Below are 24253 nucleotides of genomic sequence, written 5' to 3' on the forward strand. Positions count from 1 at the left end.
GTGGCCCTACTGAGCAGATCACAGGCAGTGACACCTGCTGCACCTGCATCATCCTCCTCGTCCCCTGATGAGGCCATCATGGGGCCCCCACCTATAGTCCCCCAGGACAATGTCAAAGCTCATCAGGAGCTTTTGAGTAGGGTAGCCTTGAACTTGGTACTAGAAACTGAGGAGCTAGAAGAGCCCTCGGACACCCCATTCAACATCCTCAGCTCGGCAGCCCTGGCAAGAGTCGTGCTGCCAGTGTATGAAGGGGTGACTAAGATTACCAAGGCCCTCTGGCAGACCCCCTCATCACTACCCCCAGTCTCCAAGCGTGCGGAGTGCAAGTACTTATGTGCCTGCAAGAAGGTATGAATATCTTCATACCCACCCTGCCTCAAACTCTTTAGTGGTGTCTGCAGTCAATGAGTGGAAAAGGCAGCAATAACCAGGGGCTACTCTTAAAAATAAAGAGGCAAATGGTGGCGAATCATCGGGCCCAATTGGGTCTCTATGATTTTAATATTTGGCAATCAATGGCCAAATTTCTTGATTCCCTGCTGGAGGACCCCAGAAAAGAGTTCCAGGCCATCCTGGAAGAGTGGAAGGGAATGGCGAGGGCGGCACTGCAGATGGCCTCAGACGCGGCTGATTCTGCAGCACAGACCATGGCTTCAGCCATAACTATGAGGAGGGCGGCATGGCTGCAGTCCTCTGGCTTGTTGGTGAAGGTCCAACAGTCCATCCAGGACCTCCTCTTCGATGGCCAAGCTTTGTTTGCAAAGAAAACAATCGATAAGCTACACGGGCTGAAGGACTCGCGCACTACGCTCAAGACCCTGGGCCTATACACCCCTGGGCAGCAGAGGAAGCCGTTTAAGCCACAGCCTCCCCACCAGCAGTGCAGCCAGGCTAGGCAATAGCCCTTCCAGAAGAAGGGCAAGGGCTATAAACGTCGTCAGGGCCAACAGCCCTCTACCTCGGCACAGGCCAGCTCTTCTCACTCCCATCAGGGGTCGAAGCAGGCATTTTGAGAGTGTGCCCGAGGGCGACATTCCAGCCATTGTCCTGGATTCTGACCCCCTCCACTTCTCCAACCGCCTTTCTTTTTTCCTCCCAGCCTGGGTGTCTATAACTTCGGACCATTGGGTCCTCAATACTGTGGTGCAGGGCTATACCCTCCAATTGGTTTCTACCCCCCCATCCCACCCTCCCTCCCCGTCCCTCTTCAGGAACCCCTCTCACAAGAGTCTACTGCATCAGGAGGTGCAAGGCCTGCTGCAGAAAGAAGTCCCCCTAGATTTCAGGGGCCAGGGGTTCTACTCCCATTACTTTCTGATTCCAAGGGCCAAAGGGGGCCTAAGGCCTATCCTGGACCCTGTGAGACTTCAACAAGTATCTCAAGAAGTTGAGGTTCCGCATGGTCTCCCTGGCTTCCTCTATCCCCTCCCTGGATCCAGGGGACTGGTATGCCACCCTCAACTTGAAGGACGCATACTTTCATATAGCGATCTTTCAAGGACACAGATGCTTCCTCTGCTTCACAGTGGGATCCACACATTATTAGTTTGCGGTGCTCCCCTTCAGCATGGCAATGGCACAGAGGATGTTCACAAAATACATGTCAGTTGTGGCAGCTTACCTCAGGCATCGAGGTGTCCTGATCTACCCATACCTCAACAACTGGCAGGTCAAGGTCACTCCAGGTCCCAGGTCCAGGATGCTTTCACGATGCTGCTGACCATGTGCAGGAGACTGGGCCTGCTGATAAACAAGGAAAAATCAATGTTGGTCCCTGTACAAAGAATAGAGTTTATCAGGCAGTCCTTGACTCCATGAGGGCGAAGGCGTTTCTGTCACACATCAGGTTCCAGACAGTGAGGAACCTCATCGCCAAAGTCTCTGCGTTTCCTCTCACGACGGCAAGAGTCTGACTATGGCTACTGGGCCACATGGAAGCATAGACATACATTGTCTGCTATGTGAGGCTCCAAATGAGACCTCTCCAGCAGTGGCTGGCTACAGTCTATGCCCCGTCCAGGGATCACCTGGACAAGGTTGTCAGCATCCCACCAGGGGTACTCACCATGTTGCAATGGTGGACCTACCCTGGAACAGTCCTCGATGGAGTCCTGTTTGACAGCCCACATCCTTCGGTATCGTTGATATCAGATGCCTCAGACCTCGGCTGGGAGCGCACCGCGGTGCAGTGCGGACGCAAGATATGTGGTCCGCAGAGGAGATGACATTGCATATAAATGTCAAAACTCAGGGCAGCTCGCCTCGCCTGCACGGTTTTCCTCCAACAGTTATCCAGCTGAGTGGTTCAAGTGCTAAGTGGTTCAAGTGCTGACAGACAACACGGCCTCGATGTTTTACATCAACAGGCAAGGGAGAGTGCGCTCATCGGCTCTCTGTCAAGAGGCACTCTGCCTATGGGATTTCTGCATCCAACATGCGCTCCACCTGGAAGCCTATCACCTCCCCGCCCGTCCCAGTTGTCAGCAGAGTCTTGTCAAAAATCAAGAGAGACAAAGCCAAAGTCATTATGATCGCCCTGGCATGGCCACGTCAGCATTGGTCCAGCACGCTGTGGGATCTGGCAATAGCCTCCCCGTGGCCGCTGCCCGACTGTCCGGACCTTCTTTCGCAAGACCACAGTCGCCTCCTGTATCCCAACCTCGCCTCCCTCCACCTCACAGTGTGGATGCTGCATAATTGAACCCAGAGGAGCAAGCCTGCTCCAGGGAGGTGCAGCAGGTCCTTTTGGGAAGTAGAAAATCCTCCACTAGAGTGACTTATCTGGCAAAGTGGACGAGGTTCTCTCACTGGGCATCTGAGCATAGCGTCTCCCCGAAGCGCTTTTCTCTGCAGTCAGTCTTGGTGTACCTGCTCTTCCTAAAGAATCAGGGCCTGGCCCTCTCTTCTATCAAGGTTCATCTAGCTGCCATCTCGGCTTTTCATCCACCGATCCAGGGTAGATTGGTGTTCTCTCAGGAGATGAACATCAGGTTCCTGAAAGGCCTCAAAAGGCTCTTCCCTCCTGTTAGGGATCCTGTCCCACAGTGGGACCTCAATCTAGTTTTCTCCATAGTCACGTGTCTGCCATTTGAACCCTTGGGCTCTTGTTCCCTTTCCCACCTATTGTGGAAAGTCGCGTTCCTGGTGGCAGTGACACTGGCTAGACGAGTGTTGAAGATTAAAGCCCTGACATCAGAGCCACCTTACACAGTCTTCTTCAAAGACAAGATACAGTTGCGACCCCGCCTGGCCTTCCTGCCGAAGGTGGTGTCTTCCTTCCATATCAACCAGAGCATCTTCCTCCCGGTATTCTGTCCTAAACCGCACAAGACCAATGAGGAGAGGCAGCTGCATGCCCTGGACTTCACCGTGCCTTGGCCTTTTACCTGGAGCGTACCAAGCCCTTCTGCAGGTTGACGCAGCTCTTCATCACGACAGTGGACAGGATATAAGGCCTTCAGGTGTCCTCTCAAAGGATCTCCAACTGGATTACCTCCTGCATCCAGACCTGTTATGAGTTGGCACAGGTCCAGCCGCCACCTTTGGTGAAGGCCTTCTCGACAAGAGGGCAAGCATCCTCGGCAGCCTTCCTGGCACACATCCCCATCCAGGACATTTGCAGAACTGCAATATGGTCTTTGGTTCACACCTTCACGGCACACTGCCATCACCTAGCAAGCCAGAGATGACGCTGTGTTCAGCAGAGATGTGTTACAAGCTACAAATCCATGAACTCCTGCCCATCTCCGTTGGTACTGCTTCGGAGTCACCTAAGATGGAATGGACATGAGCAAGCACTTGAAGAAGAAAAGACAGTTACCTGTTCCGTTACTGGTGTACTTCGAGATGTGTTGTTCATGACCTGCCCTCCTTCCCCACTTGCAGAGTTTCCAGCAAAAAGGAACTGAGGGTGGGGGGAGCCGGCGGCGCCCCTTATACTGCACCATATGGACACCACCAGAGCCAGTCCCCTATGGACACCACTGAGGGAAAAACTTTGGCACCGGTGCATGTGGCGAGCACACACGCCTAACATGGAATGGACATGAGCAACACATCTTGAAGAACACCAGTTACAGAACAGGAAACTGTCTTTTGATTTCACTTTCCCTCTAACCCAAGTTATAAGGAGTGTGGTTTTCTTTCTCGACTGTGGCCTTTTTAGACATCTATTAAAATGTTTTTAAACAATTCCCATGTTATTAGTCAAACTTTTTTTGTTTACATTTTTTCTGCACTGATTTGGCTCATCAGTTGTATTCAGCTTTGTGAAATTGGCCCTTTTAAAGCAACAAGTATATATATTACTCATTTGGACTTTTTTCTGCTGAACATAGCAAATGTGATCAGATCATAGTCACTTGTACCTAAGCTACAAGACAAGGTGTGTTATAGAATTTCCTCTTGTTGGATTCAGCACTTTTTGAGTTAGAAGTGTATCTATAATCTATAATTACATCTATAACTTTTAGAAATTCTGAAGGTGCTTTAGCATCATCAGCATGAGACCTCTAGGGTGCCACTCAGATGAAGTTCCCCATAATCACACAGCTTTTTTCCCTACACATTATAGATATGTGCGTAAGAAGTCAGTCATCCAGTTATCTAGTGTGATTTGATGATCACTAGCAGACACCATCTTGTGCTTTATCTGTTAGGACACTGATCATAAGCATGCAAGATTACCAGAAACTGGTAATGTAATTTTTGACATAGAGTGCTTCTCCCCTCTCCTTTTGCTCACTCATTCCTTCCTAAATAAGTTATAACCAGTGATTTTAACATTCCAGTCATGTGAACCTTTCCACTAGATTTCTGTAATACCAACTAGGTTGAATTTATGCTCATAAATGAGCCATTCCAGTTCCTTATGTTCATTATCCAGGCTCCTAGCATTGGTGGGGAGGCAATTGAAAATTTTCTTCTCTTCACTTCCTTTGGTGTCTTGATTAATTTTGTTCTCAACATCTTGACTTTGTGCTAAATGAGTGCTCATTTGTTTCCTCTTTTCACCCTCCGCACTTGTTTTTAATTTAACGCCCTCCTAACTACTCTAGTTGGGTCATGTAGCTCAGGCAATAGAAGTTCATACTTGTAGCTCCAGAAGTCTTGGGTTTGGACCTCACTACCAATGACACATCCAGGGGTGTTGTGTTAAATGATAATGTAATTAAAGGTTGTCTCATAATACATTTCTCAAAAGAACAGAATTAATGTTGCACAGACATCCTCAATTCTGGGATTTCCTAACTTTTGAGTGCTTGACTTCACAAGTGTAACAATACTTTTTTAACAGTTTTTGTATAGATTATCATATTAATCTGACTGGCTGTTTTAGATTGTATGGTTAAATAATTGAAAAAGACAGACCAAAAAAGCCTGAAGTTCACCAGAATATACACAAAAACTTGTAGTTGGTGGAGATCTAATTTGGAGAACAGGCCCTCAATTTTTTTTCCCAAATTTATTGCAAGTATGTACGAACGCCAGCAGGAACAATTGGGCTCCAGTGCCTACAGATTGTCAATATCTTTAATTTCAAAATAATTGGTTGTGTTTGAGAAAATAATTCTCTCATTGTTCCTCTGAAAAAAGTATGCCAGTGCTCAGAATATTGCCAAATTCAATCCATCTGTTTACATGGATGGAATATGTATGTTGATCGTATTAGGGATTGAGACTAGAAATAGCATTCAGGTATAGTATAAACGTGGTGAATGATTTCAGACCACTATGGGTGTGTTATGGGGGAAAGAGCACTTTGCATTTGTCAAAGTTAGACTCAGGACTCACAGTTTGTCAGACCACTCTGTTTTATTAGCACAGCGCTCTGCTAATGACACCCAGATAATGTGAGCACCATGCAAGACACAAACTATCTTATTTATACAGATAAAAGGGTGAGAACTTAACAAGATAACAAAGGAAGCAGAATCAGATAAGTTTACCTGGGCTAGGCATGCATATCTTATTTCCTTACTAACTATCACCCATCTTCTGTTAATGTTTTGCCATTAGCACCATTGTTTATGCCTAATGTTTCTTTTCCTGGCACCTGTATTTCAACATTTCTTATTTCTGCTTAAAGGTACATACAACATTTCTTTAATCCATTCTTATTTTTACAATATAATTCATTCTACTTTCACACTTTGTTCCTCAGGGAATATTTGTAGACAGTTAAGCAGCTGTTTTAACTAGTTCTGAAGGGAATTTTATTGAGTCATCTTCAGTCAGAAAGATGGTACCTTGCCAGTATGTGTTTGTAGGATTAAAATAGGAAGAAACAGCATGGGAGATCTTCAGGACCTCAAGATAAAAGTGTGAAGAGGGCCCCTTAGGGGTTGGGCAGAGGGGAAATGATGCACAGAAAGTTATTTTACACATTGTCTTCTGTTTTCACAGTCACTCATATTTGGAGAAGTTCCTGACAGAGCAGATGATGGAAAGGAGGGAAGATGTATGGCTTCCACTGATTTCCTATAGAAATTCACTAGTTACTGGGGGCGAAGATGACAGAATGTCTGTGAACAGCGGAAGTAGTAGCAGCAAAGCATCTTCAGTGAGGAATAAGAAAGGACGACCTCCACTTCACAAAAAAAGGGTGGAGGGTATGTATGGCTTTACATTATGCCTTTAATTAATACATTAAATTAATTAACCCTTCTTTTCTTTCATGAGTTCTGTCTGGCTTTGGCATTGGCACTGAAATATACACATACACACTGCACTGATTTAAAAAAAAATCTTGTTTTACAAATTCCTGTAGATTTTTCTTTTTGAAATTGTTTACACATATCCCCACTCTTGGGCATGTATGCTGAGATTTGCAGCTCCAGAACTGTTAAAAGCATTTGGTCTTAGTGTGGAGATAGTATATGATTACAGAGTTACATGTTAGCCCTACTGCTTGTTCCCCCTCTGATTTCTGTTTTTCTAACTTGTTCCGATCTGGAAATTACGTTCTCTCACTAGCATTGCCACACAAACCCAAGTGCTAAATTCTGACATAGCCTGACATTTTGGGAAAAACATAGGAAAAATGATAAAAAGGAAAAATATAAAAATTAGTAAAACTTTAGAGAAAGGTGACTTACTAGTATCTAGTTCTTGGAGATGATGGTCTATATTGAACTACATCTGTTGGATGCATATTCGTCCTTGTTACAGAGCCATCTAGAAAATAGTGTCCATTGCGACCTCACACATGCTTCATAAAGGATGCACATGTTCATACGTAATGGCATATAGGGAGCTGACATCCCGAGCGCCACTCATAACTTGTCTCCACCTACTCTTAAGTTCCATTGTAAGACTCCAAATAAACAGAGAACTCAGGTGGGAAGTATCAAACAGTAACTTTATCCTCTTCTAAGCAATGCTTGCAGGACTGCTTTCCTAAAGTGGGCATCAAACCTAAAGACAAAATCAATAGAGTATTGCTGTGCCTTGATCTTCATTTAGAGATATTTGAGTCCTGCTGTGAAGGCAGCTTTTGTATAGATGAAATGAGTTTTAAAACCTTCAGGTATAGACACTCTTGCAAAGTCATAGCAGGTTTTCAATCAAAGTCTCTATTAGTTCCCACTGTGTTAGTGTCTATATTCAGAAATTATCCAGCGGATTTACAAAAAAAGCTTAATCCTTTCCAAATTGCAACTGAGGGCATGTCTACACTTACCGGGGATCAGTGCTGCTGCAATCTATGCACCGGGGGTCGATTTAGCGGGTCTAGGGAAGACCCACTAAATTGACCGCAGATCGCTCTCCCATCAACTCTGGTACTCCACCGGAACGAGAAGAGTAAAGTAAGTCGACAGGAGACACTCTCCCGTCGATGCAGTGTAGTGTAGACACCGTAGTAAGTCAACTCCAGCTATGTTATTCACGTAAATGGAGTTGCGGAACTTAGGTCGACTTACCCTGGTAGTGTAGACAAGGCCTAAAAATCCATTGGGAGCATGCTAGGGCAGAAGAAAATCATTACAAACTGACCCTTGAAAAAGACAAGAAAGAGTAGAAATAACAAGCCAATTTTATCATAACAATTGACTAATAGCAGGTCACCACAAGATTCGGGATTGAGGTATTGAATACTAGGATCCAATACTAGGATTAATGAGCCAGAAAAGTTGCTGGGGACCAAGGCCAGGCAGGGGTGTGGGCTGCGATGGGGAGGAGATGCAGTGGGGGGTGAGTGGGGTTGCAGGCTGAGGGTGCAGGGGGTAGGATGGTGGTGTGGAGTGCAGGGGACAAAGTGCAGGGCTGGGCTGGGGCAGCCTGGTGTGGGCTGGGCCAGTGTGTGGGGGCCAAGGTGCAGAGACTCTGACTTTGCCCAGTGGGAAGGAGCCTGCCAACTCCTGTGCTAGGGGGATGGGCTTCCAAGCTGCCCATTCACCTGGGCTCAATGGGCTGGAAGCTGTCCTCTGATGATGCCCGTGTCCCTCTGTGGCTGCGCAGGGGCTTGCTCCGCTTTAGAGCCCTGGACACCTGGTGCCAACCTACCTGGAAAGGATACACGTTGGGGTCTCTCCAACCCAGCTGTATGAAGTTTGGGAGTGGGGGTAGTAGCATCAGGGAAGACTCTAGGGGTCCAAGGCCAACTTTTAAGGAGGTGGGACAGGGCGGCACACTGATGTTTTGCCTAGGGCAGCAGATCGGATTGAGTGGCCTCTGCCAGTGATTAGGCAGTTGGACCTTGGGGTCTCAGCTCAGGATGTTTAGAGCATCCCAGATGGGGTAGTGCCTGGAGTCTGTTCAGCCTCTGGAGGCTTAAAGAACACGGATTCAGTTTGGATTGTCTCACAGCAGTCTGGTGAGTATCCAACAGGGGGAGCTCAGCCAGATCTGGGACAAGTGCAGCCGACAGTCTGGTCAAGAGTCTATATATGTTTGATACTCGACATAAATCTGCTCTCTGTATGGATTTCTACTGGCATTACTTAATGCCCAAAGGAAATCAAGCACAAAGGAGGAACTGAAAAGAAACTATGAGATAAATTTGAATGGCAGAGGTGCTCCAAGGGCATTTGTATTAGGGTAAATTCAAGAACAAGCAGGCAACAGTTAAGCCCAAAAAGAAAAAGGCATGAGAAAAATGACAAAATCCAAAGGGATCTCCCTTCCCCTCCCTCCTTTCCTAATCCCTCTCATCACTTACTTCTCCTTTCCCCCATCAGTGAAACTGAGATCTCTTGTCTGTTCTCCTCCTCTAATCCCTCCGCCTGTCCCAGCAACCTTATCCCATTTCCTGATCTCCCTCGCTCACGCTGTAATCATCTCCCTCTCAATCTCTCCCTTCCCTGTGGTTCATTCTCTTCGTTCTCTTCGCAGTACAAGCAAGCATCCTTTAGTCTCTCCCATGTTAAAAAAACTCATGGTTGATTCTGGTTGCATCTCCAGCTACCACCCCATCTTCCTTCTTCCCTTCATTCGTAGGCTCATTGAACGCTCTGTCTGCAATTGCTGTCTGGAGTTCTTTTCCTCCACTTCCATTGTAAACAGAGACTCTCCTTTCTAGCTTCTGCTCACTCCTCTCCCACCAAAGTCTCTGATGACCCATCCTTGGCCAGATCTCCATCCTTATCTTGTGCTCCTCCTCATCTGTTTGTTATATCCACATGTTGTCTTTCATGTTATACATTGATTGTAAACTCTTTAGGGTTGGAACCATCTTTGCTCTGTGTATATTCAGCACCTGGTTCTCTAGGCACCGCTGCAATACAAATATTTGATTGATTATTATTGTTGTTGTTTATTAGAATACCTGCTTTGAGGTTGAAATGTTGTTAGGAATACCTGGTAGTTCAAAGAAGGGGAATGAATCTTGTTCCTAATTCTTCTTTGGCATAAGGAGTTGGGATCCTTCCTCCTGAGTACTAATACAAAATTTAATTAGATCTGGAAATTAAACTTCTTGGAGATTTAATCCAGATTAATCCATCATCTAGTTACCTATTTATGGTGTAAAATACTGAATTTGTAAACTTATAGTTTTGCAGAATTTGCTCTAACTGAGGTAGTGAACTGTATCAAAATGTACCAGTGGATGAATACATAAATTCAAGTCCTCAATTAGCACTATGTATGTATTCTAAATCTTATACTTTATGCAATATGTGCCGCCAATAAATATCCTGTTTAAAGTTGGCCTGAATAAGTTATGAATCATAGTAATATTGTGCTGAATAAATTCACTGACTCAAGTAACTAGCTAAATGTAATTTATATTTTTATAGATGAGAGTCTGGAAGGCTCATGGCTAAACAGGAACGACACCATTCAAACTCCAGGGGCTCTGCAAACACCACAGCTCACTTCAACTGTATTGAGAGAGAACACTAGACAAATGGGAGAGCAGATTCAAGAGCATGAGTCAGAACATGGATCTGAACAAGATTTTTTACACAAGTATGTACCAAGATGTTATGCTCAAATGTGTTGTGCTGAACAAGAAACACATGCTAAACAAAACAGTTGGGATAGCAGTAGCAGTTATACAACTTGTTTGTGGTTTTACATTTGCAGCATATATTTTGGAGAAAAAAAATCTCTTGCCTGGTATAAATTGTGTCAAATGAAAATATCATTTTTAGATTCTCAGAAAACAAACTGTTAAAACAAAGGTAGAAAGGGCATATTCATAATTTAGGGGGGAAATATATTACAAGGATGCTGAAATTATCCAATGCAATAACAATACAATTATTTTAAGGCATTTTAGTGTCTGTGGCCCTCAATTAGTTTTAACTGATTTTTAAAGACATGGGATTTTTCTTTTATTTTTTCACCACCACAAGGCAGAGTTAAGGTTATTTGGGTGCCCTAACTATGCATTTTCATAACTTGAAAAATGTTTGAATTTCTTTTAAGTTTACCTTAAAAGCTCTTTTCCTGAGTTTATAATGCTTGTTTGGGGGATAATTATAACATGCCTATAACTTATTTTACCCTAAATTACAGATCTTAACTCCAACTTTTTGTAGTTTTTCTGGGAATTTCCTTGGCTATCTTAATTTAAAAGTTCATACATGAACACTGAACAAGAAACTGTGAGAATGCTACTATGTGATATTTCTAAAACTTTGAAGATATGTAATATCAGACATACATTTTGTTTGTTTGTTTTAACTTTTATAGGCAAATTCACTGGTATGCTCTGGCTGCATAATATCATTCTGGAGCAAAGCAGCCAGGCCATACTAGCCAGTGAAATTGAGTTTACAAGAACTTTGTTTTGCCAGTGTAGTGCAAAGAAGGCAAAGTATACTGTCTTGAAGTTGGCCCGAGAAAAAACTTACTGATGTGGCATCTAAAAATAATAAATACAAAATCAGTGTTGTGACTGAGTTAGTAATGCTGCTCTATATGTGTTAGTCCCCAGATGCAGATATCTTGGTTGGGCCAGCAGAAGCTAGAAGATTTAAATCGAAAGGACAGGACAGGAATGAATTACATGAAAGGGAGAAGTGGTGTAAGACATGCAGTGTAAGTGTTCAAACCACCAAAGATCCTTTTCATGATGAGTAATTGAATCAGTGAATCTGTTAATGATGGACTTAACCCTGCCCTGTGTAGCTGCTATTTTATTAGGGTTTGTAAAACATTTTATCTCTCTTAATACAAGCACACTAACAGCTTTATGAAGTTATGATGTGCATCAGCAGAGGGAGTGTGGCCTAAGGTTTGGCACTCAGCTCTGCAAGACATTGATTGCTCTGGCCCCATGCATCAAAGCACTTTAAGCATAAGAGTACTCCCACCAAAGTCAGTACGACCACTCATTTGAATAATCATTTGCTGAAGTGCTTTGCTGGATTGGGGCCAGTGTCCAGCACCTTACAAGATCAAGCCATTAATGCTCAGGCCTGGGAACCAGTTTTGGGTTCTATTCCCAGAATTCCTGGTGATTTACGGTGAGACCTTGAGCAATCACGAGACCTCTCTGTACATGCTTGCCCTATTGTAAAATGAAGCTATTACCACTTGCCTGCCCTGGAGGGTTGTTGTAAGGTTTAATGCTTCAAGTAGCGTCCCTATGAGTGTTCCACTTCCAGTGTGCATGCACCTCTCAAGCCCTTGATCAGAGATTTTCAGTTAGCAGTGTCTGTTTGACTTGCGTATGCCTCCTGGTACCAGACACCAAGGCTATATAGCTCTCAGTCACCTCAGCCTGAGACAGACCCTTAGTTGAGCGTGCCTTGGCTTTTCTATTTTTCTATACTTGTTAAGATAGTTAGTATTGACAGTTGTTAGTACAGTTATATTAGTTAGATACGCATTGAGAGGATTGTGTTTTTTCTCCTGTTTTCCCTTCAGGAGGCTTGTTTTTCCTAGCAGGGCATGCCTGGCTCTCCAGGCTTCAAATGCTGCCTCTCCTGTCAAGAGGTTATACCTGTAAGGACAGCCACTCTAAATGTGTCTGTTTGTTGTGGGGGGTCCCACATCTCCAAGAAGTGCAACCTCTGCCTGGCCCTCAAGTCCAGGGCAAAGAAGAATAGGGAGATTAAACTCTAACTATTGATGATGGAACACTGCCATAGGCCAGCTTCTGAGTCACTCCTCCACATACCTGTCTCTCAACTGATCCAGTGCCCTTTCAGCCTCAGCACAGGCTTCCCCTAAGAAGGTGAAGACTTTGGAGGCTTCATTGAAGACTTCTAAAAAGAGGAATGCAGAGTCTCACATTAAGGAGCCAGCTCTGAAAAAGCCCAGGAGAGTTCTACAGAGAGATTTACAGTCTCCAAAGCCTCAACCTCTTGACTTGGTACCATTGAGTTGGAGGACTCCTCCTCTGGTACTGCGGAGGTAGTGAAGTCCCAAAGCTTAAAGGACAGACATGGCTCCCATAGGACCTTGGTACCCTCTAGCAGCAAGGTGGGAAAAGATACTGGACTGGCACCATCAAGCTCAGACCAGCTGTTGGTACCTATGTATTTGTCACCAAGCAAGCATCTACTTCAGTATACTCACCATCAGTGGTACCGTCAACTTCAGCAACTGTGTGCTCAGCTACTGCATCGGTAGTGATCCCCTACTCGATACCACAAACATTCAGTTGTACAAAGGATCTCTCTATAATGGATGAACCAAAGCCCCTGCTCTTTATGGGTACCAAATCTCTCTCAGTACCAAGATCTCAATCTCCTGACCACCTTCCTCTGGTAATGTAGGACACTGCACCACTTTCTGTGAGTGCTCCTCCATTGGATGAGATGGAGGAGGATGAAGGAGACTTCTAGTCAGTCTCCTCTATTTCTGTTCAGGGTTCTCCAGCATATCCCTTCAGGAACCTACTCTCTGACAGTCACAGGGAAGACCGTTTACCATCAGCGTTCACCTAGAGCGGCTCCGGCCCGATGCTCGGGGGCAGGGCAGGCTCCCTGCCTGCCTGCCTGCTCTACCCCCGCGCCAATCCAAGGAGCGTACAGAACCTGGGGGAGGAGAGGTGCGGGGGGTTGAAGTTGCTTCAGGAACTGCCCCCACCAGCTCCCAGTTCCCGGCCAATGGGAGATGCTGGGAGCAGTGCCTGAAGCAACAGCAACACACACACCGCCTTTGCTCTTGCTCCCCCATGTTCCAGCTGTTTCCCGGAGCAGCGCGGGGGCAGGGCAGGCAGGGAGCGCTGGGTGTGCACCAGGCCAGAGCCTGCCCCCTGAACCCGTCCTGCAGCCAAACCCCCACCCTGAGCCCTTTGCTGCACACCGACCCCCTGCCACACTCCAACCCACTGCCCTGAGCCCCCTGCCACACCCGTCACCCCTCTTGCACCCCACACCCCAACTCCGTGCCGTGAGCCTCCTGCTGCACCGCTCCTACACTCTGACCCCCTGCCACACCCCTCATCCCTCCTGCACCCCACACCCCAACTCCCTGCCCTGAGCCCCTGCCACACCCCACACGCCTCCTGCACCCCCTGGGGGCAAGGAGGGGGCGGAGTTGGGGTGGGGATTTTGGGGAGGGTGGAGGGGGAGGTGTCAGTAATGCGGCCATCGGGCCAATGTACTAGTCCTCTTGTGGCCCTCTCATGGTCATTTGAATTTGAGACCCCTGACCTAGTCATCTTTGAAGCAACAGTTTAGATGGTTGGTCAAGAGTTTGAATCTTCCCTCACATCTGATTTTACAGCTGCTCCCATTGTCCCCCTTTACTCCCCTTTGGAAGACCAACTTTGCCTATTTCCAACATGCTTGGGGGAGGATCACTACAGGCAAGTGGGTCATAGAGGTCATAACATCAGGTCATACCATGTATTTTATACACTCCCCACCTTGCATCCCCCTTTCCCATCCCTCTTCAGCATCCCACTCTCGAGCTTTTAATGTGACAAGAAGTGAATTCTCTCCTTCAATTAGGAGCAGTAGAGCCAATCCCTCCTCCTCACAAGGGCAAGGGATTTTACTCAAAGTATTTCCTTGTGCCAAAGAAGGACAGAGGGTGGAAACCGCTCTTAGATCTAAGACTTCTGAACATATTCATAAAGTCTCAAAGGTTCAAGATGGTGACTCTGATAGTTATAATTCTTAGAGTGATGGTCACTATTGTATTCCACTAAGGGTTATACTCAGGCGCCATGCGTCTGAAGCTGGAGATTTTTAAAGTAGTAGTTTCAGTTGGTCCGCGCATGCACCCTTGTTCTGTCTCATAGTTTTTTGTCTGAGGTGATGAAGAGCAGGGAGGACCAACTTTGCCCTCAGTTCCTTCTTACTGCTGCATGGCCCGAGTCGGAGCCTCTGCTGTTCTTTTGTCTCTTGTGATGCACTTTCTAAAATACATGCTTGTATATAGTTAGTATTTTTGTTGTTTTTACAGTAGTTTAATGTTAGTAGTAGTTTTTAGGATTTTTACAGACGCTGGGGTGCCGTTTACTGGTCTGCTTTCCCCATCACCCTCCCCAGCACACAGATCTGGGTATTGGATTATGCTGAAGACATTGGGGTTCAAGATCTGCGCGTCTGACCCTCGCTTGTTCTTGGTCAGTGATAAGCACCAACATTGCCTTTACTGATTGGGAGAAGCCCACATTGCATCCGGGTGCAGTATCTGCCTCTCCTTCCCAAGCCTTTACTTCCCCACCTGGGAAGGCTGGGCTGTACCTCAAGAAGCACCTCATGGAGGTCACCATGAGGCCACAGTCGGATCCAGGCTGGGGAACCCCCGCCCCATACAACGGCCTGAGCGATCTAGACGCACACCTCCTACCGCAAAGACCCAGTCTGGTTCCACTGGTACCAGTGCTATGGATCCCATCCTGGGGCCTAGTCATCAGGCAAGAAAGCATATTCATAAGCATGGCAGTAAATCTTCCTCCAGGCCCAAGAAGGAAACTGCACCGTCCACAACTTCCAGCCACAGAGAAGCAGCATGTTCCAAGGCTCACAAGCACAGCAAGCAGTCACACACACAATGCCGGACCCACCAATTCTGTCCACCGAGTCATATATCCATTCCAGATCAGCACCACTGAAGTCAAGGGAACCCTCAGTCCTCCATTCCAGCTCTAGTTCTGACTGCGGAGCGTGTACCGTTGACATTGGAATTGGCTCCCGAGCCTCATGAACTCTTTGCCTTGGAGGAGGTGACATCTCCACATCTTCAGGTTCAGTCTCCATCTAAGGGAGTATGCTGTCCTACCTTGGACTTACCTCCTTCAGATCATGTTCCTGCCTGCTCCCTTACATCTCCTGCAGTTCCGACGGTACCGCCGTTGGAACCAGGCTCTGACTTTTCAGCATCAGAGGACTCGGATAAAGCGCAGGATCTGCCCCTTCTATACCGCCAATATGACTATCCGAAGGTTCCGCCAACTCAATGGCAGTGCTCTCCCTTTCTCCAGCAAAGGAATCATTGGTACCCCAGTCCTGGGACCCTTCCGCAGCAACTATTGGCTCCATCTTGTTGGCTGCACTGGGGGACCTGGCCCCAGTATCCGCCTTTGGAACCTTCCCGCTCAGCTTGGGAGGAGTCCCCCATCTGGTCTCTTCAACTGTCATTGAGTAGCCTTTCAGAACTGGTGGTGGAGGATGAATCGCTTAGCCCAACTCCAATGATACCGCTGGAACCAGAGAGTTTCTCTGTCATCATGGATGGGCTCTCTCCTCACCATCAGATTATTACCGCCAGTTCCAGGACCTTTTAAGCAGAGTGGCTGAACACCCCACATCCCACTGGAGGAAATACAGGACAAACAACACCAGCTGCTTGATATCTTGCATGCCTCGGTACCCAACCAGAGTGTATCTACCAATCGATCCCATTCTGCAACCAGCCCAGACTGTCTGGCATACTCCAGCCACTTGCACACCCACCCCCAAGGGGGCAGAGAAGAGGTACTATGTACCTGCGAAGGGGTCTAAGTTTCTGTTCTCTCACGTCCCATCCAATTGCCTCATCATATAGGCTAGGGGTGGACAAACTACAGCCTGCAGACCGGATCTGGCCCCTCGGGGCTTTGGATCTGGCCTGCGGGATTGCCCCCTGTGATGCTGCGGGCCTCGCACCTCTCTCAGAAGCAGCCCTCGGGCGGGGGGACAGAGGGCTCCACGTGCGTTGCCCTTGCCTCCAGGCACCACCCTCCACAGCTCCCATTGGCCAGGAATGGGGAACCCTGGCCAATGGGAGCTTCGGGGGAGGTACCTGGAGGTGCGGCAAGGGCAGCGCACACAGAGCCATCCGCCCCCTGCCACCCCGCTCCCCCAGGAGCCGCAGTGCTTCCTGGAGTGGCACAGGGCTGGGGCCACCCCAGAGCCGCTTTAGGTAAGTGGCACCAGGCCGGAGCTCGAACCCCTCCCACACCCCAACTCCCTGCCCTAAGCCTCCTGCCTGCACCTCACACCCCTCCTGCATCCCAACTCCCCTCCCTGAGCCCCCTCTTACACCCCACACTCCTGCACCCTAACCCCCTGCCCTGAGCAACCTGTTCTACCCTGCACCCCTGTGCACCCCAACCCCTGTTCTGAGCCCCCTCCTGCAGTCCACACCCCTTCCCTGAGCCCCCTCCTGCACTCTGCACCCCTCCTGCACCCCAACCCCCTTCCCTGAGCCCTCTCATACACCCCTAATCCCTTGCCCTGAGCCCCTTCTTTCACACCACACCCCCTCCTCCACCCCAACCCCCTGCCCTCGGCCCAAAAAGTTTGCCCACCCGTGATATAGGTGGTGACAGAGCAGGCCCGGCAGCAGCACCCACACTCCACCTCAGCGGACAAGGAGGGCAAACAGCTAGACCTTCTGGGTCACAAGATGGTCTTCTCTGCCAGCCTTCTATTTCAAATCTCCAATTACTTGGTTCTATTAGCTAAATACAACTTCCTTCCTTACAGCAAGTTGATGGACTTTGCAGACAAGCTTCTTCAGCAGGATTGTGCCCGCTTCCCAGCTATCTTAGTGAAGGGAAATCGTGAGGATGACACTTCAGGCTGCAGTGGACTCAGTAGACACTTCTTCATGCAAGATGGCGAAGGGAATTGTCACAAGGAGGAAATTGTGGCTACATTCTTGTTTCTCAAGGAAAGTACAGAACACCATAGAGGACCTCCCTTTCAATGAGTCTCCTCTCTTCAATCAGAAGACAGACGATTCTCTCTGCTCCCACAAGGATTCCAGAGCCACTCTTCAATCGCTGGGTATCTACATACCAGCACCCAAGCGCAAGTTCTACCGCCTGCCACTGACGCAGCATTTCAGAATTCCTCAATTCTTCCATCAGTGGCCCTATGAGCATCCTTGCATACGACAGAATATCCAATGGCCCCGTCCTCTGTCTTCATCATCATAGCCTTCAGCATCTCCTACACAGTCTTTGCAGAAGCAATATTTCTGAGTGCATCTAGAGAGCTGCCAGCCAACTTGCCTCATGACATATACCCGACCCAACCCCTTTGGGGGGCATCTAGCACTCTTTTTATCAGCTTGGAGCATGGTAATAATGGACAAGTGGGTCCTGGATGTCATTCAACGTGGCTATACAATCGAGTTCACAATGCTGCCTCATCCACATCCCTCACTCCGGCCCTGCCTCAGAAGCCATTCTCATGACAGTATCCTCACCTTAGAAGTGGACTCCATACTCCAAAGAGGAGCAATAGAACCAGTGCCTGTGGCCTATCAAAGCACAGGTTTCTATTCCATGTATTTCCTGGTTCCCAAGAAGAAGGGCAGGCTGATCTTAGACCTCTGTGGTCTGAACCACTTCCTACGCAAGCCAAAGTTTTGTATGGTCACCCTAGCAGCCATCATATCTTCACTAGAAAAAGACATCTGGTTTATGGCTCTCGTAATGCAGGATGCTTACTTTCATGTAGATATCCATCCTACCCACAGACATTTCTTGATATTCATGGCAGGCCCTCGACACTTCGAGTACAGGATTCTGCTATTCGACTCACTACTGCACCACAGGTCTTCACCAAAGTTTTCTCTGTAGTGGCAGCCCACCTCTAGCATCAAGGTGTCCTTATATTCCCTTATCTCGATGACTGGCTGCTAGCAGCGTGATCCAAATGGGAGGTTCAAGCCTCAACCTCTGTGCTGCTCTTACTCCTCTCCTTCTAGGTGGTGAGCATAAATATTGAAAAATTGACTTTAGTACCCTCTCAGTCCCTAGAATTCATTGGGGCCTGCATCGATGCAGTCTTCACGCACACCTGTCTACCAGAGGACAGATTCCAGATCCTGCAAGAGCTTATTGACAAGGTGGTCTCCATTCCTTCTGTTCTGGACAGGGCTTGCCTTTCCCTTCTTGACCTTCACTCGTCTTCGCTTTCACTGCCTGCAGCTGTGGCTCCAGAGGGCCTAGTCTCCCATGCACCATTCCATAGACTTCCTACAGACAGTACCACCCAATGTTCTCACCTCCCCAGGTCAGGTCTGCACCAGGATACCGTTCCTTCCATCCTTTTTGAACATGATGCTCATTACTGATGCGTCACTTGCTGGATTGGGCACCCACATGGGCAATCACATGACATGGGACTTGGACTGCTCAAGAATCCTGGATGCACATCAACATCCTAGAACATCGGGCCGTACATTTCTCCTATCCATTCACTCCTGTCATGTTCTCATCATGTTAGACAACACTACTGCCATTTACATCATCAAGAAACAAGGGGGCACAAGGTCGCCAGCACATTATGCAGAAGCAGTTAATTTTGGGGATTGGTGCATTACCCACAAGATCCTGTTGTCAGCAGCATATCTTCCCAGGACTGCAAACATAACTGTGGACTCTCTCAGCAGGAAATTTTGTCCAATCATGAATAGGAACTCAACAACACCATGGTTGCATACATTTTCGACCGCTGTGAGACTCTGACCAGAGACCTCTACACCTCCCACGCCAACAGCAAATGCACACAGTACTGCTCTGGGTGGAGGTGGGAGAGGGTGCCAACCCCTCCAAGGTGATGCCCTAGTCATACACTGGTTGGAACAGATCAATTATGCCTTTCCTCCCCTACTGCTCCTGCCATGTGTCCTACACAAGATCCAACAGGAGAGAACACCGGCCATTGTGATCGCCCTATTCTGACCTCGCCAGTTCTGGGTTCCCCTCCTTCACTGTATGTCAGTGCATCCCCCGCTTCTGTTGGCAAGCTTCCCTGGAACGCCTCACACATGATGGTGGCAAGATCAGATATCCTGATCAACAGACATTTCACCTATGAGCTTGATTTTTGGGTGGACATCTTCACTAGAGCGGTACAAGACATCCTCTCGAGTAGCAGAAAAGAGTCAGTGAGGTGGTCCTATAGGACTAAGTGGAAGCGTTTCACCTCATAGGCCCAGCAGAGGGGTCTTGCCTCTGAGGGTGTAGATATTCCTCTTATTCTGGACGACCTCCTGTCCCTGAAGGCATCAGGACTCGCTCTCAATTCCATCAGGGTACACATAGCCGCTATTGATGCCTTGCACCACCACCACCACCCATGAAGGGGCACTCTGTCTTTACACACCCCTTAACTACCAGGTTTTGGAAGGGCCTCCTACGGATTTATCCACCTGTTCAACCCATTGCTCCCCAATGGGACATTAATCTTGTCCTCTTGGTGTTGATGAAATCACCATTGGAACCTATGGCCTCCTGCTCCCTGTCTGTCCTTTCCATGAAGGTCATCTTCCTGGTAGCTATTACTTCCATGAGAAGAGTAGGCAAAGAGGGGGCCATGATGGCAGACCCCCCACTTTACCACGTTCCATAAGGACAGGGTTTCACTGTGTTTGCACCCCAAGTTTCTGCCAAAGGTTGTATCCTGCTTTCATCTCAACCATCCCATACACTTAACTGCTTTCTTTCTGAAGCCTCACACCTCAACGGAGGAACGGCACCTTCGCTCCCTCAACATCCACTGAGTCCTGGCCTTCTACTTGCAGAGGACAAGATAATTCAGGAAGTCCCCTAGACTGTTTATTGCTCAAGTGGAAAAGATTAAGGGGCAAGCGATCGCCGCTCAAAGGATCTCTAAGTGGGTTTCGGCGTGCATTACACTCTGCTATCAGTTGTCAGGACTGTCTCCACCCCTTGGGGTATGAGCACACTCCACAAGGGCACAAGCATCAACTACAGCCGTGCTTCATGGCATGCCACTTACAGACATATGTAGGGGGGCCATATGGAGTTCAGTACGTACCTTCTCTTCCCATTACACTTTAGTATGAGACTACAATGGATGCCTCATTTGGCACGGCTCTTCTCTGTTCCACAGTTCCATCGTCTTCCCATACCCTTGTCCTAACTAGGTATTGCTTGTTAATCACCCTCAGCAGAATACAATAGGGACCATCGTTCAAAGAAGAAGAGGTGGTTACTTTAATGTAACTGGAGGTTCTTCAAGATGTGTGGTCCCTATCTGTATTTCAGTCCCGCTTGCCTTCCCCTCTGCTGCGGATCTGTTCCATTTGCAATGGAGAAGGAACTGAGGATGTGGTTGGTCCTTCCCGCCCTTTATCACCTCAGACAAAACCATAAGGCAGAGCAAGGGTGTGTGCAGACCCTACTGCTTTTAAAATCTCCGGCTCTGGACTCATAGCACATGTTTATAATACTCAATGGATAACAAATAGGGACCACACATCTCGAAGAACCTCTAGTTACAGGTAAGTAACCTCCTGTTTTTCCACTAGCGAAAGGGGATTGGTCATCAACCCTCGAACTACAAGATACCTATTTTTGTACAACAATACACCCATCACACAGGAATTATGTACACTTAATTATAGGCCAGAATCATTTACAGTATCAAGTGTTCTCTTTTGGTCTTTTCTTGGCCTCAAGGTTGTTCTCAAAGCTCTTGGTGGTAGTGGCTGCTTACCTCCAACAAAAAGCAATCCTAGTCTTTCTGTACCTCAACAACTGGCTACTCAAGGGCTGTTCTTGTGAAGCAGTGCTGTCTTTCACCCAGATAGCCCTTGCTCTGTTCCTGGAGTTGGGTCTGCAGCTTAATGTAGAAACATCCTTATTAACATCCTCTATTAAGAAGATAGAGTTTATAGGGGTGCATTTAAACTCATTAACAGCCTGACACTACCTTCCCTTAGACAGATTTGTAACTTTGTCAGGTCTGGTGTAGGCAATTCAAGGAGCCCTTGGACCACAATAAGGAACTGTCAAGCTCCTGGGACACAGGGCACCTTATACCTTTGTGATCGGTCACTCAAGGCTACACCTCTGCTGCTTCCAGGGTTGGCTCAGAGACAACTTGTATAGACAGGTGATGGTTCCTCTACAAGTGAAGAAGTCCCTAGACTGGTGGAAGGATCAACTTAACCTCTGTGCAGGTGTTCCTTTCTGTCACTGAGATCCATCAGTGACTTTAACAGATATATCACTTCTGGAATGGGGAGCCTACCCCAGTACCCTCACAACTCAGGGCAGATGGACAACTCAGGAAACCAGTCTCCACATCAATCTATTGAAGATCAGGGCTGTCAGGAGGGTTTGCCTTCATTTCTTACCCCTCATCAAGGGTGAATCAATCAGGGTCATGACGGACAATGTATCCTGCATAGTCTATATTAACAGCAGGGAGGAGCAAGATCCCTCTCCCTGTGTGCCAAAGCTATGAAACTATGGAACTAGTGCATAACTTATCAGATCCAAATTTCAGCAGTCTACCTCCCAAGTGTTCAGAACACCACAGTCAATGTCCTCAAAAGGCACTTCTCACAGGACTGCGAAGGGGAGCTAGACACCCAAGTTCTCCACAGCATATTCCAAAGATGGTGGATCTCTTGGCCACCTCCAGAAACAGGAAGTGCCCTCTCTTCTGCTCAAGAGTGGGTGTGGGCCACCAATCCCTGGGAAATAACTTTCTTCTGTCTTAGAAGAAAGTGTTCTGTGTGTTTGCTCCATTGCCACTGATATTAAGCTTGATGAACAGGATGAGACAGGACAGAGCCAAAGTTATCCTAATAGTGCTAACCTGGCCAAGACAAGCTCAGTTCTTTTACCTATTTCACCTAGCGTCCAACCATAATTCAGGCTTCCAACCATTCCTCATCTCTAGTCGAAGGATGCCAGTCGCGTTTTTCGTCCCAACCTAGTGGTTCTCCACCTTAGGGCATGGTTCATGGGGTTAGTATCCTCCTGCTCTGTGGAAGTACAACAGGTGTTACTGAATAGTAGAAAGAGGTCAACCTGTGCTATTTACCTGCAGAAATGGAAGAGTCTTCCATTGATGTTGTCCTCACTGCCTCCTGCCTGAGTCGAAGACACTTGAAGTCATCCTGGATTTACCTGTTGGATCTGAAGAAATCAGGGTTATCAGTTAGTTTGATTAAGGTTAATCTGGCCACAATATCAGCCTTTCATCCTCTGGTAGAAGGATTCTCCATTTTTGCTCACCCTGTATCTAGGTTTATTAAGAGCTTGGGGAATCTCTATGCCCAGATTAGGGACTCCACCGCAACCTGGGACCTCAACTTGCTATTTTGAGACAGCCATTTGAACCTAAGGCAGTCAGTTCTCTGTTCCTTTTATCTATGAAGACAGCCTTTTTAGTAGCCATCATGTCAGCCAGTAATGTCGGGGAGATTGGAGCCTTGGTGACTCTTTGCAGGAATCCTATTTTCATACCCTGGATGTTAGAAAAGCTTTGGCATTCTACTTAGATAGGACCAAGCAATTTAGAAAGTCACTTAGGCTCTTCATCTCCTTCACAGATAGATCCAAGGGGTTTAGATCTCTCCTCAGAGACTATCAAGATGGATATCTCAATGTATTCTCACTTGCCATGATGCTGCAGGCATTCATCCCTCCCAAAGGTGATAGCACATGGGACCAGATCACAGGTAACATCTACAGCATTTTTTAAGAATGTTCAGAATCTGAAATTTGTAGGGTGGCTACATGAGCTTCAATACATATATTTTTGAAACATCAACCCTGATCCATGCCACCAGAATTGATACTGTCTTCAGTTCTGCACTCACTTCCTAAACTCCTTGCTCTGTCTGGGGATATTGCTCAGAAGTCACCTGAAGCGGAGCACCCATAGGGATACTACTACTTGAAGAAGAGGCAGTTACTGCAATTCTTCAAATTGTGTCCCCCGATGAGTGCTCCATTACCACCCTCCTTCCCCTCTGTTTAGACTGTTCTCTGTGGGACATTTGGGTGAAGAAGAAACTGAGGGTGGTTCACCCACATGCCACTATATAGTCTCAGTGTTCAGCATGAGGTGGCAAAGGGTGCATGTGTGCACCGAACAGTTGCTGCTAACTGAAAATCTTCAATCAAAGACTCGAGACGCAGGTGCACCTGAAGTGGAGGGACACACATCTCAAAAAATCATAGTTACTGCAGAAGGTGAGTAACCTCTTCTTCAATGTTTGCAATGCACTTATAGAGGACTTTTTACCTTAGTCTTTCTAAGGGTGCTAAGTTGTTTTGACATCTGAGATCTCCATTCAGTTGATAACATGATAAATGGGTTATTTTTGTTTCCAGCCAACAGTATTAATGTGCAGCCCAAAGAGTGGAAGGCTGGTTGTTAGTAATTACAAATAAAAAAAAAAAGGAGAAAACAAAGCCATGTTTGGAAATATTAAATGTCTTGACAATGTTTTTTCTCTTTAATAATCAGACGGGGTCTAATGGAGGATGATGCTGAGCCCATCTTTGAAGATGTAATGATGTCCTCACGAGGTCAGCTAGAGGATATGAATGAGGAATTTGAAGACACCATGGTCATTGATCTGGTCAGTAAGGCCTGAGTATTAACAAGTTTTAAATGGGTCAGGATAGTTAGAG

At 47.1% G+C, this 24253-nt stretch overlaps 1 protein-coding gene across 7 annotated transcripts in view; it reads left to right on the forward strand.

Annotated features, from left to right (window-relative positions):
• The window catches only part of STAG1 (stromal antigen 1), a 356975-nt gene that overhangs the window by 328762 nt on the left and 3960 nt on the right, over positions 1 to 24253 (forward strand). For all 7 annotated transcript variants that reach the window (XM_039487594.1, XM_039487595.1, XM_039487599.1 and 4 more), the window contains 4 exons: positions 6409 to 6614; positions 10242 to 10413; positions 11380 to 11490; positions 24087 to 24201. In XM_039487594.1, coding sequence (XP_039343528.1) covers positions 6409 to 6614; positions 10242 to 10413; positions 11380 to 11490; positions 24087 to 24201 — 604 coding nt within the window. The remainder of the gene's footprint in view (positions 1 to 6408; positions 6615 to 10241; positions 10414 to 11379; positions 11491 to 24086; positions 24202 to 24253) is intronic.

The sequence above is a fragment of the Mauremys reevesii genome, linkage group 9 (genome assembly GCF_016161935.1).
Source record: "Mauremys reevesii isolate NIE-2019 linkage group 9, ASM1616193v1, whole genome shotgun sequence".
Taxonomy (NCBI): domain Eukaryota; kingdom Metazoa; phylum Chordata; order Testudines; family Geoemydidae; genus Mauremys; species Mauremys reevesii.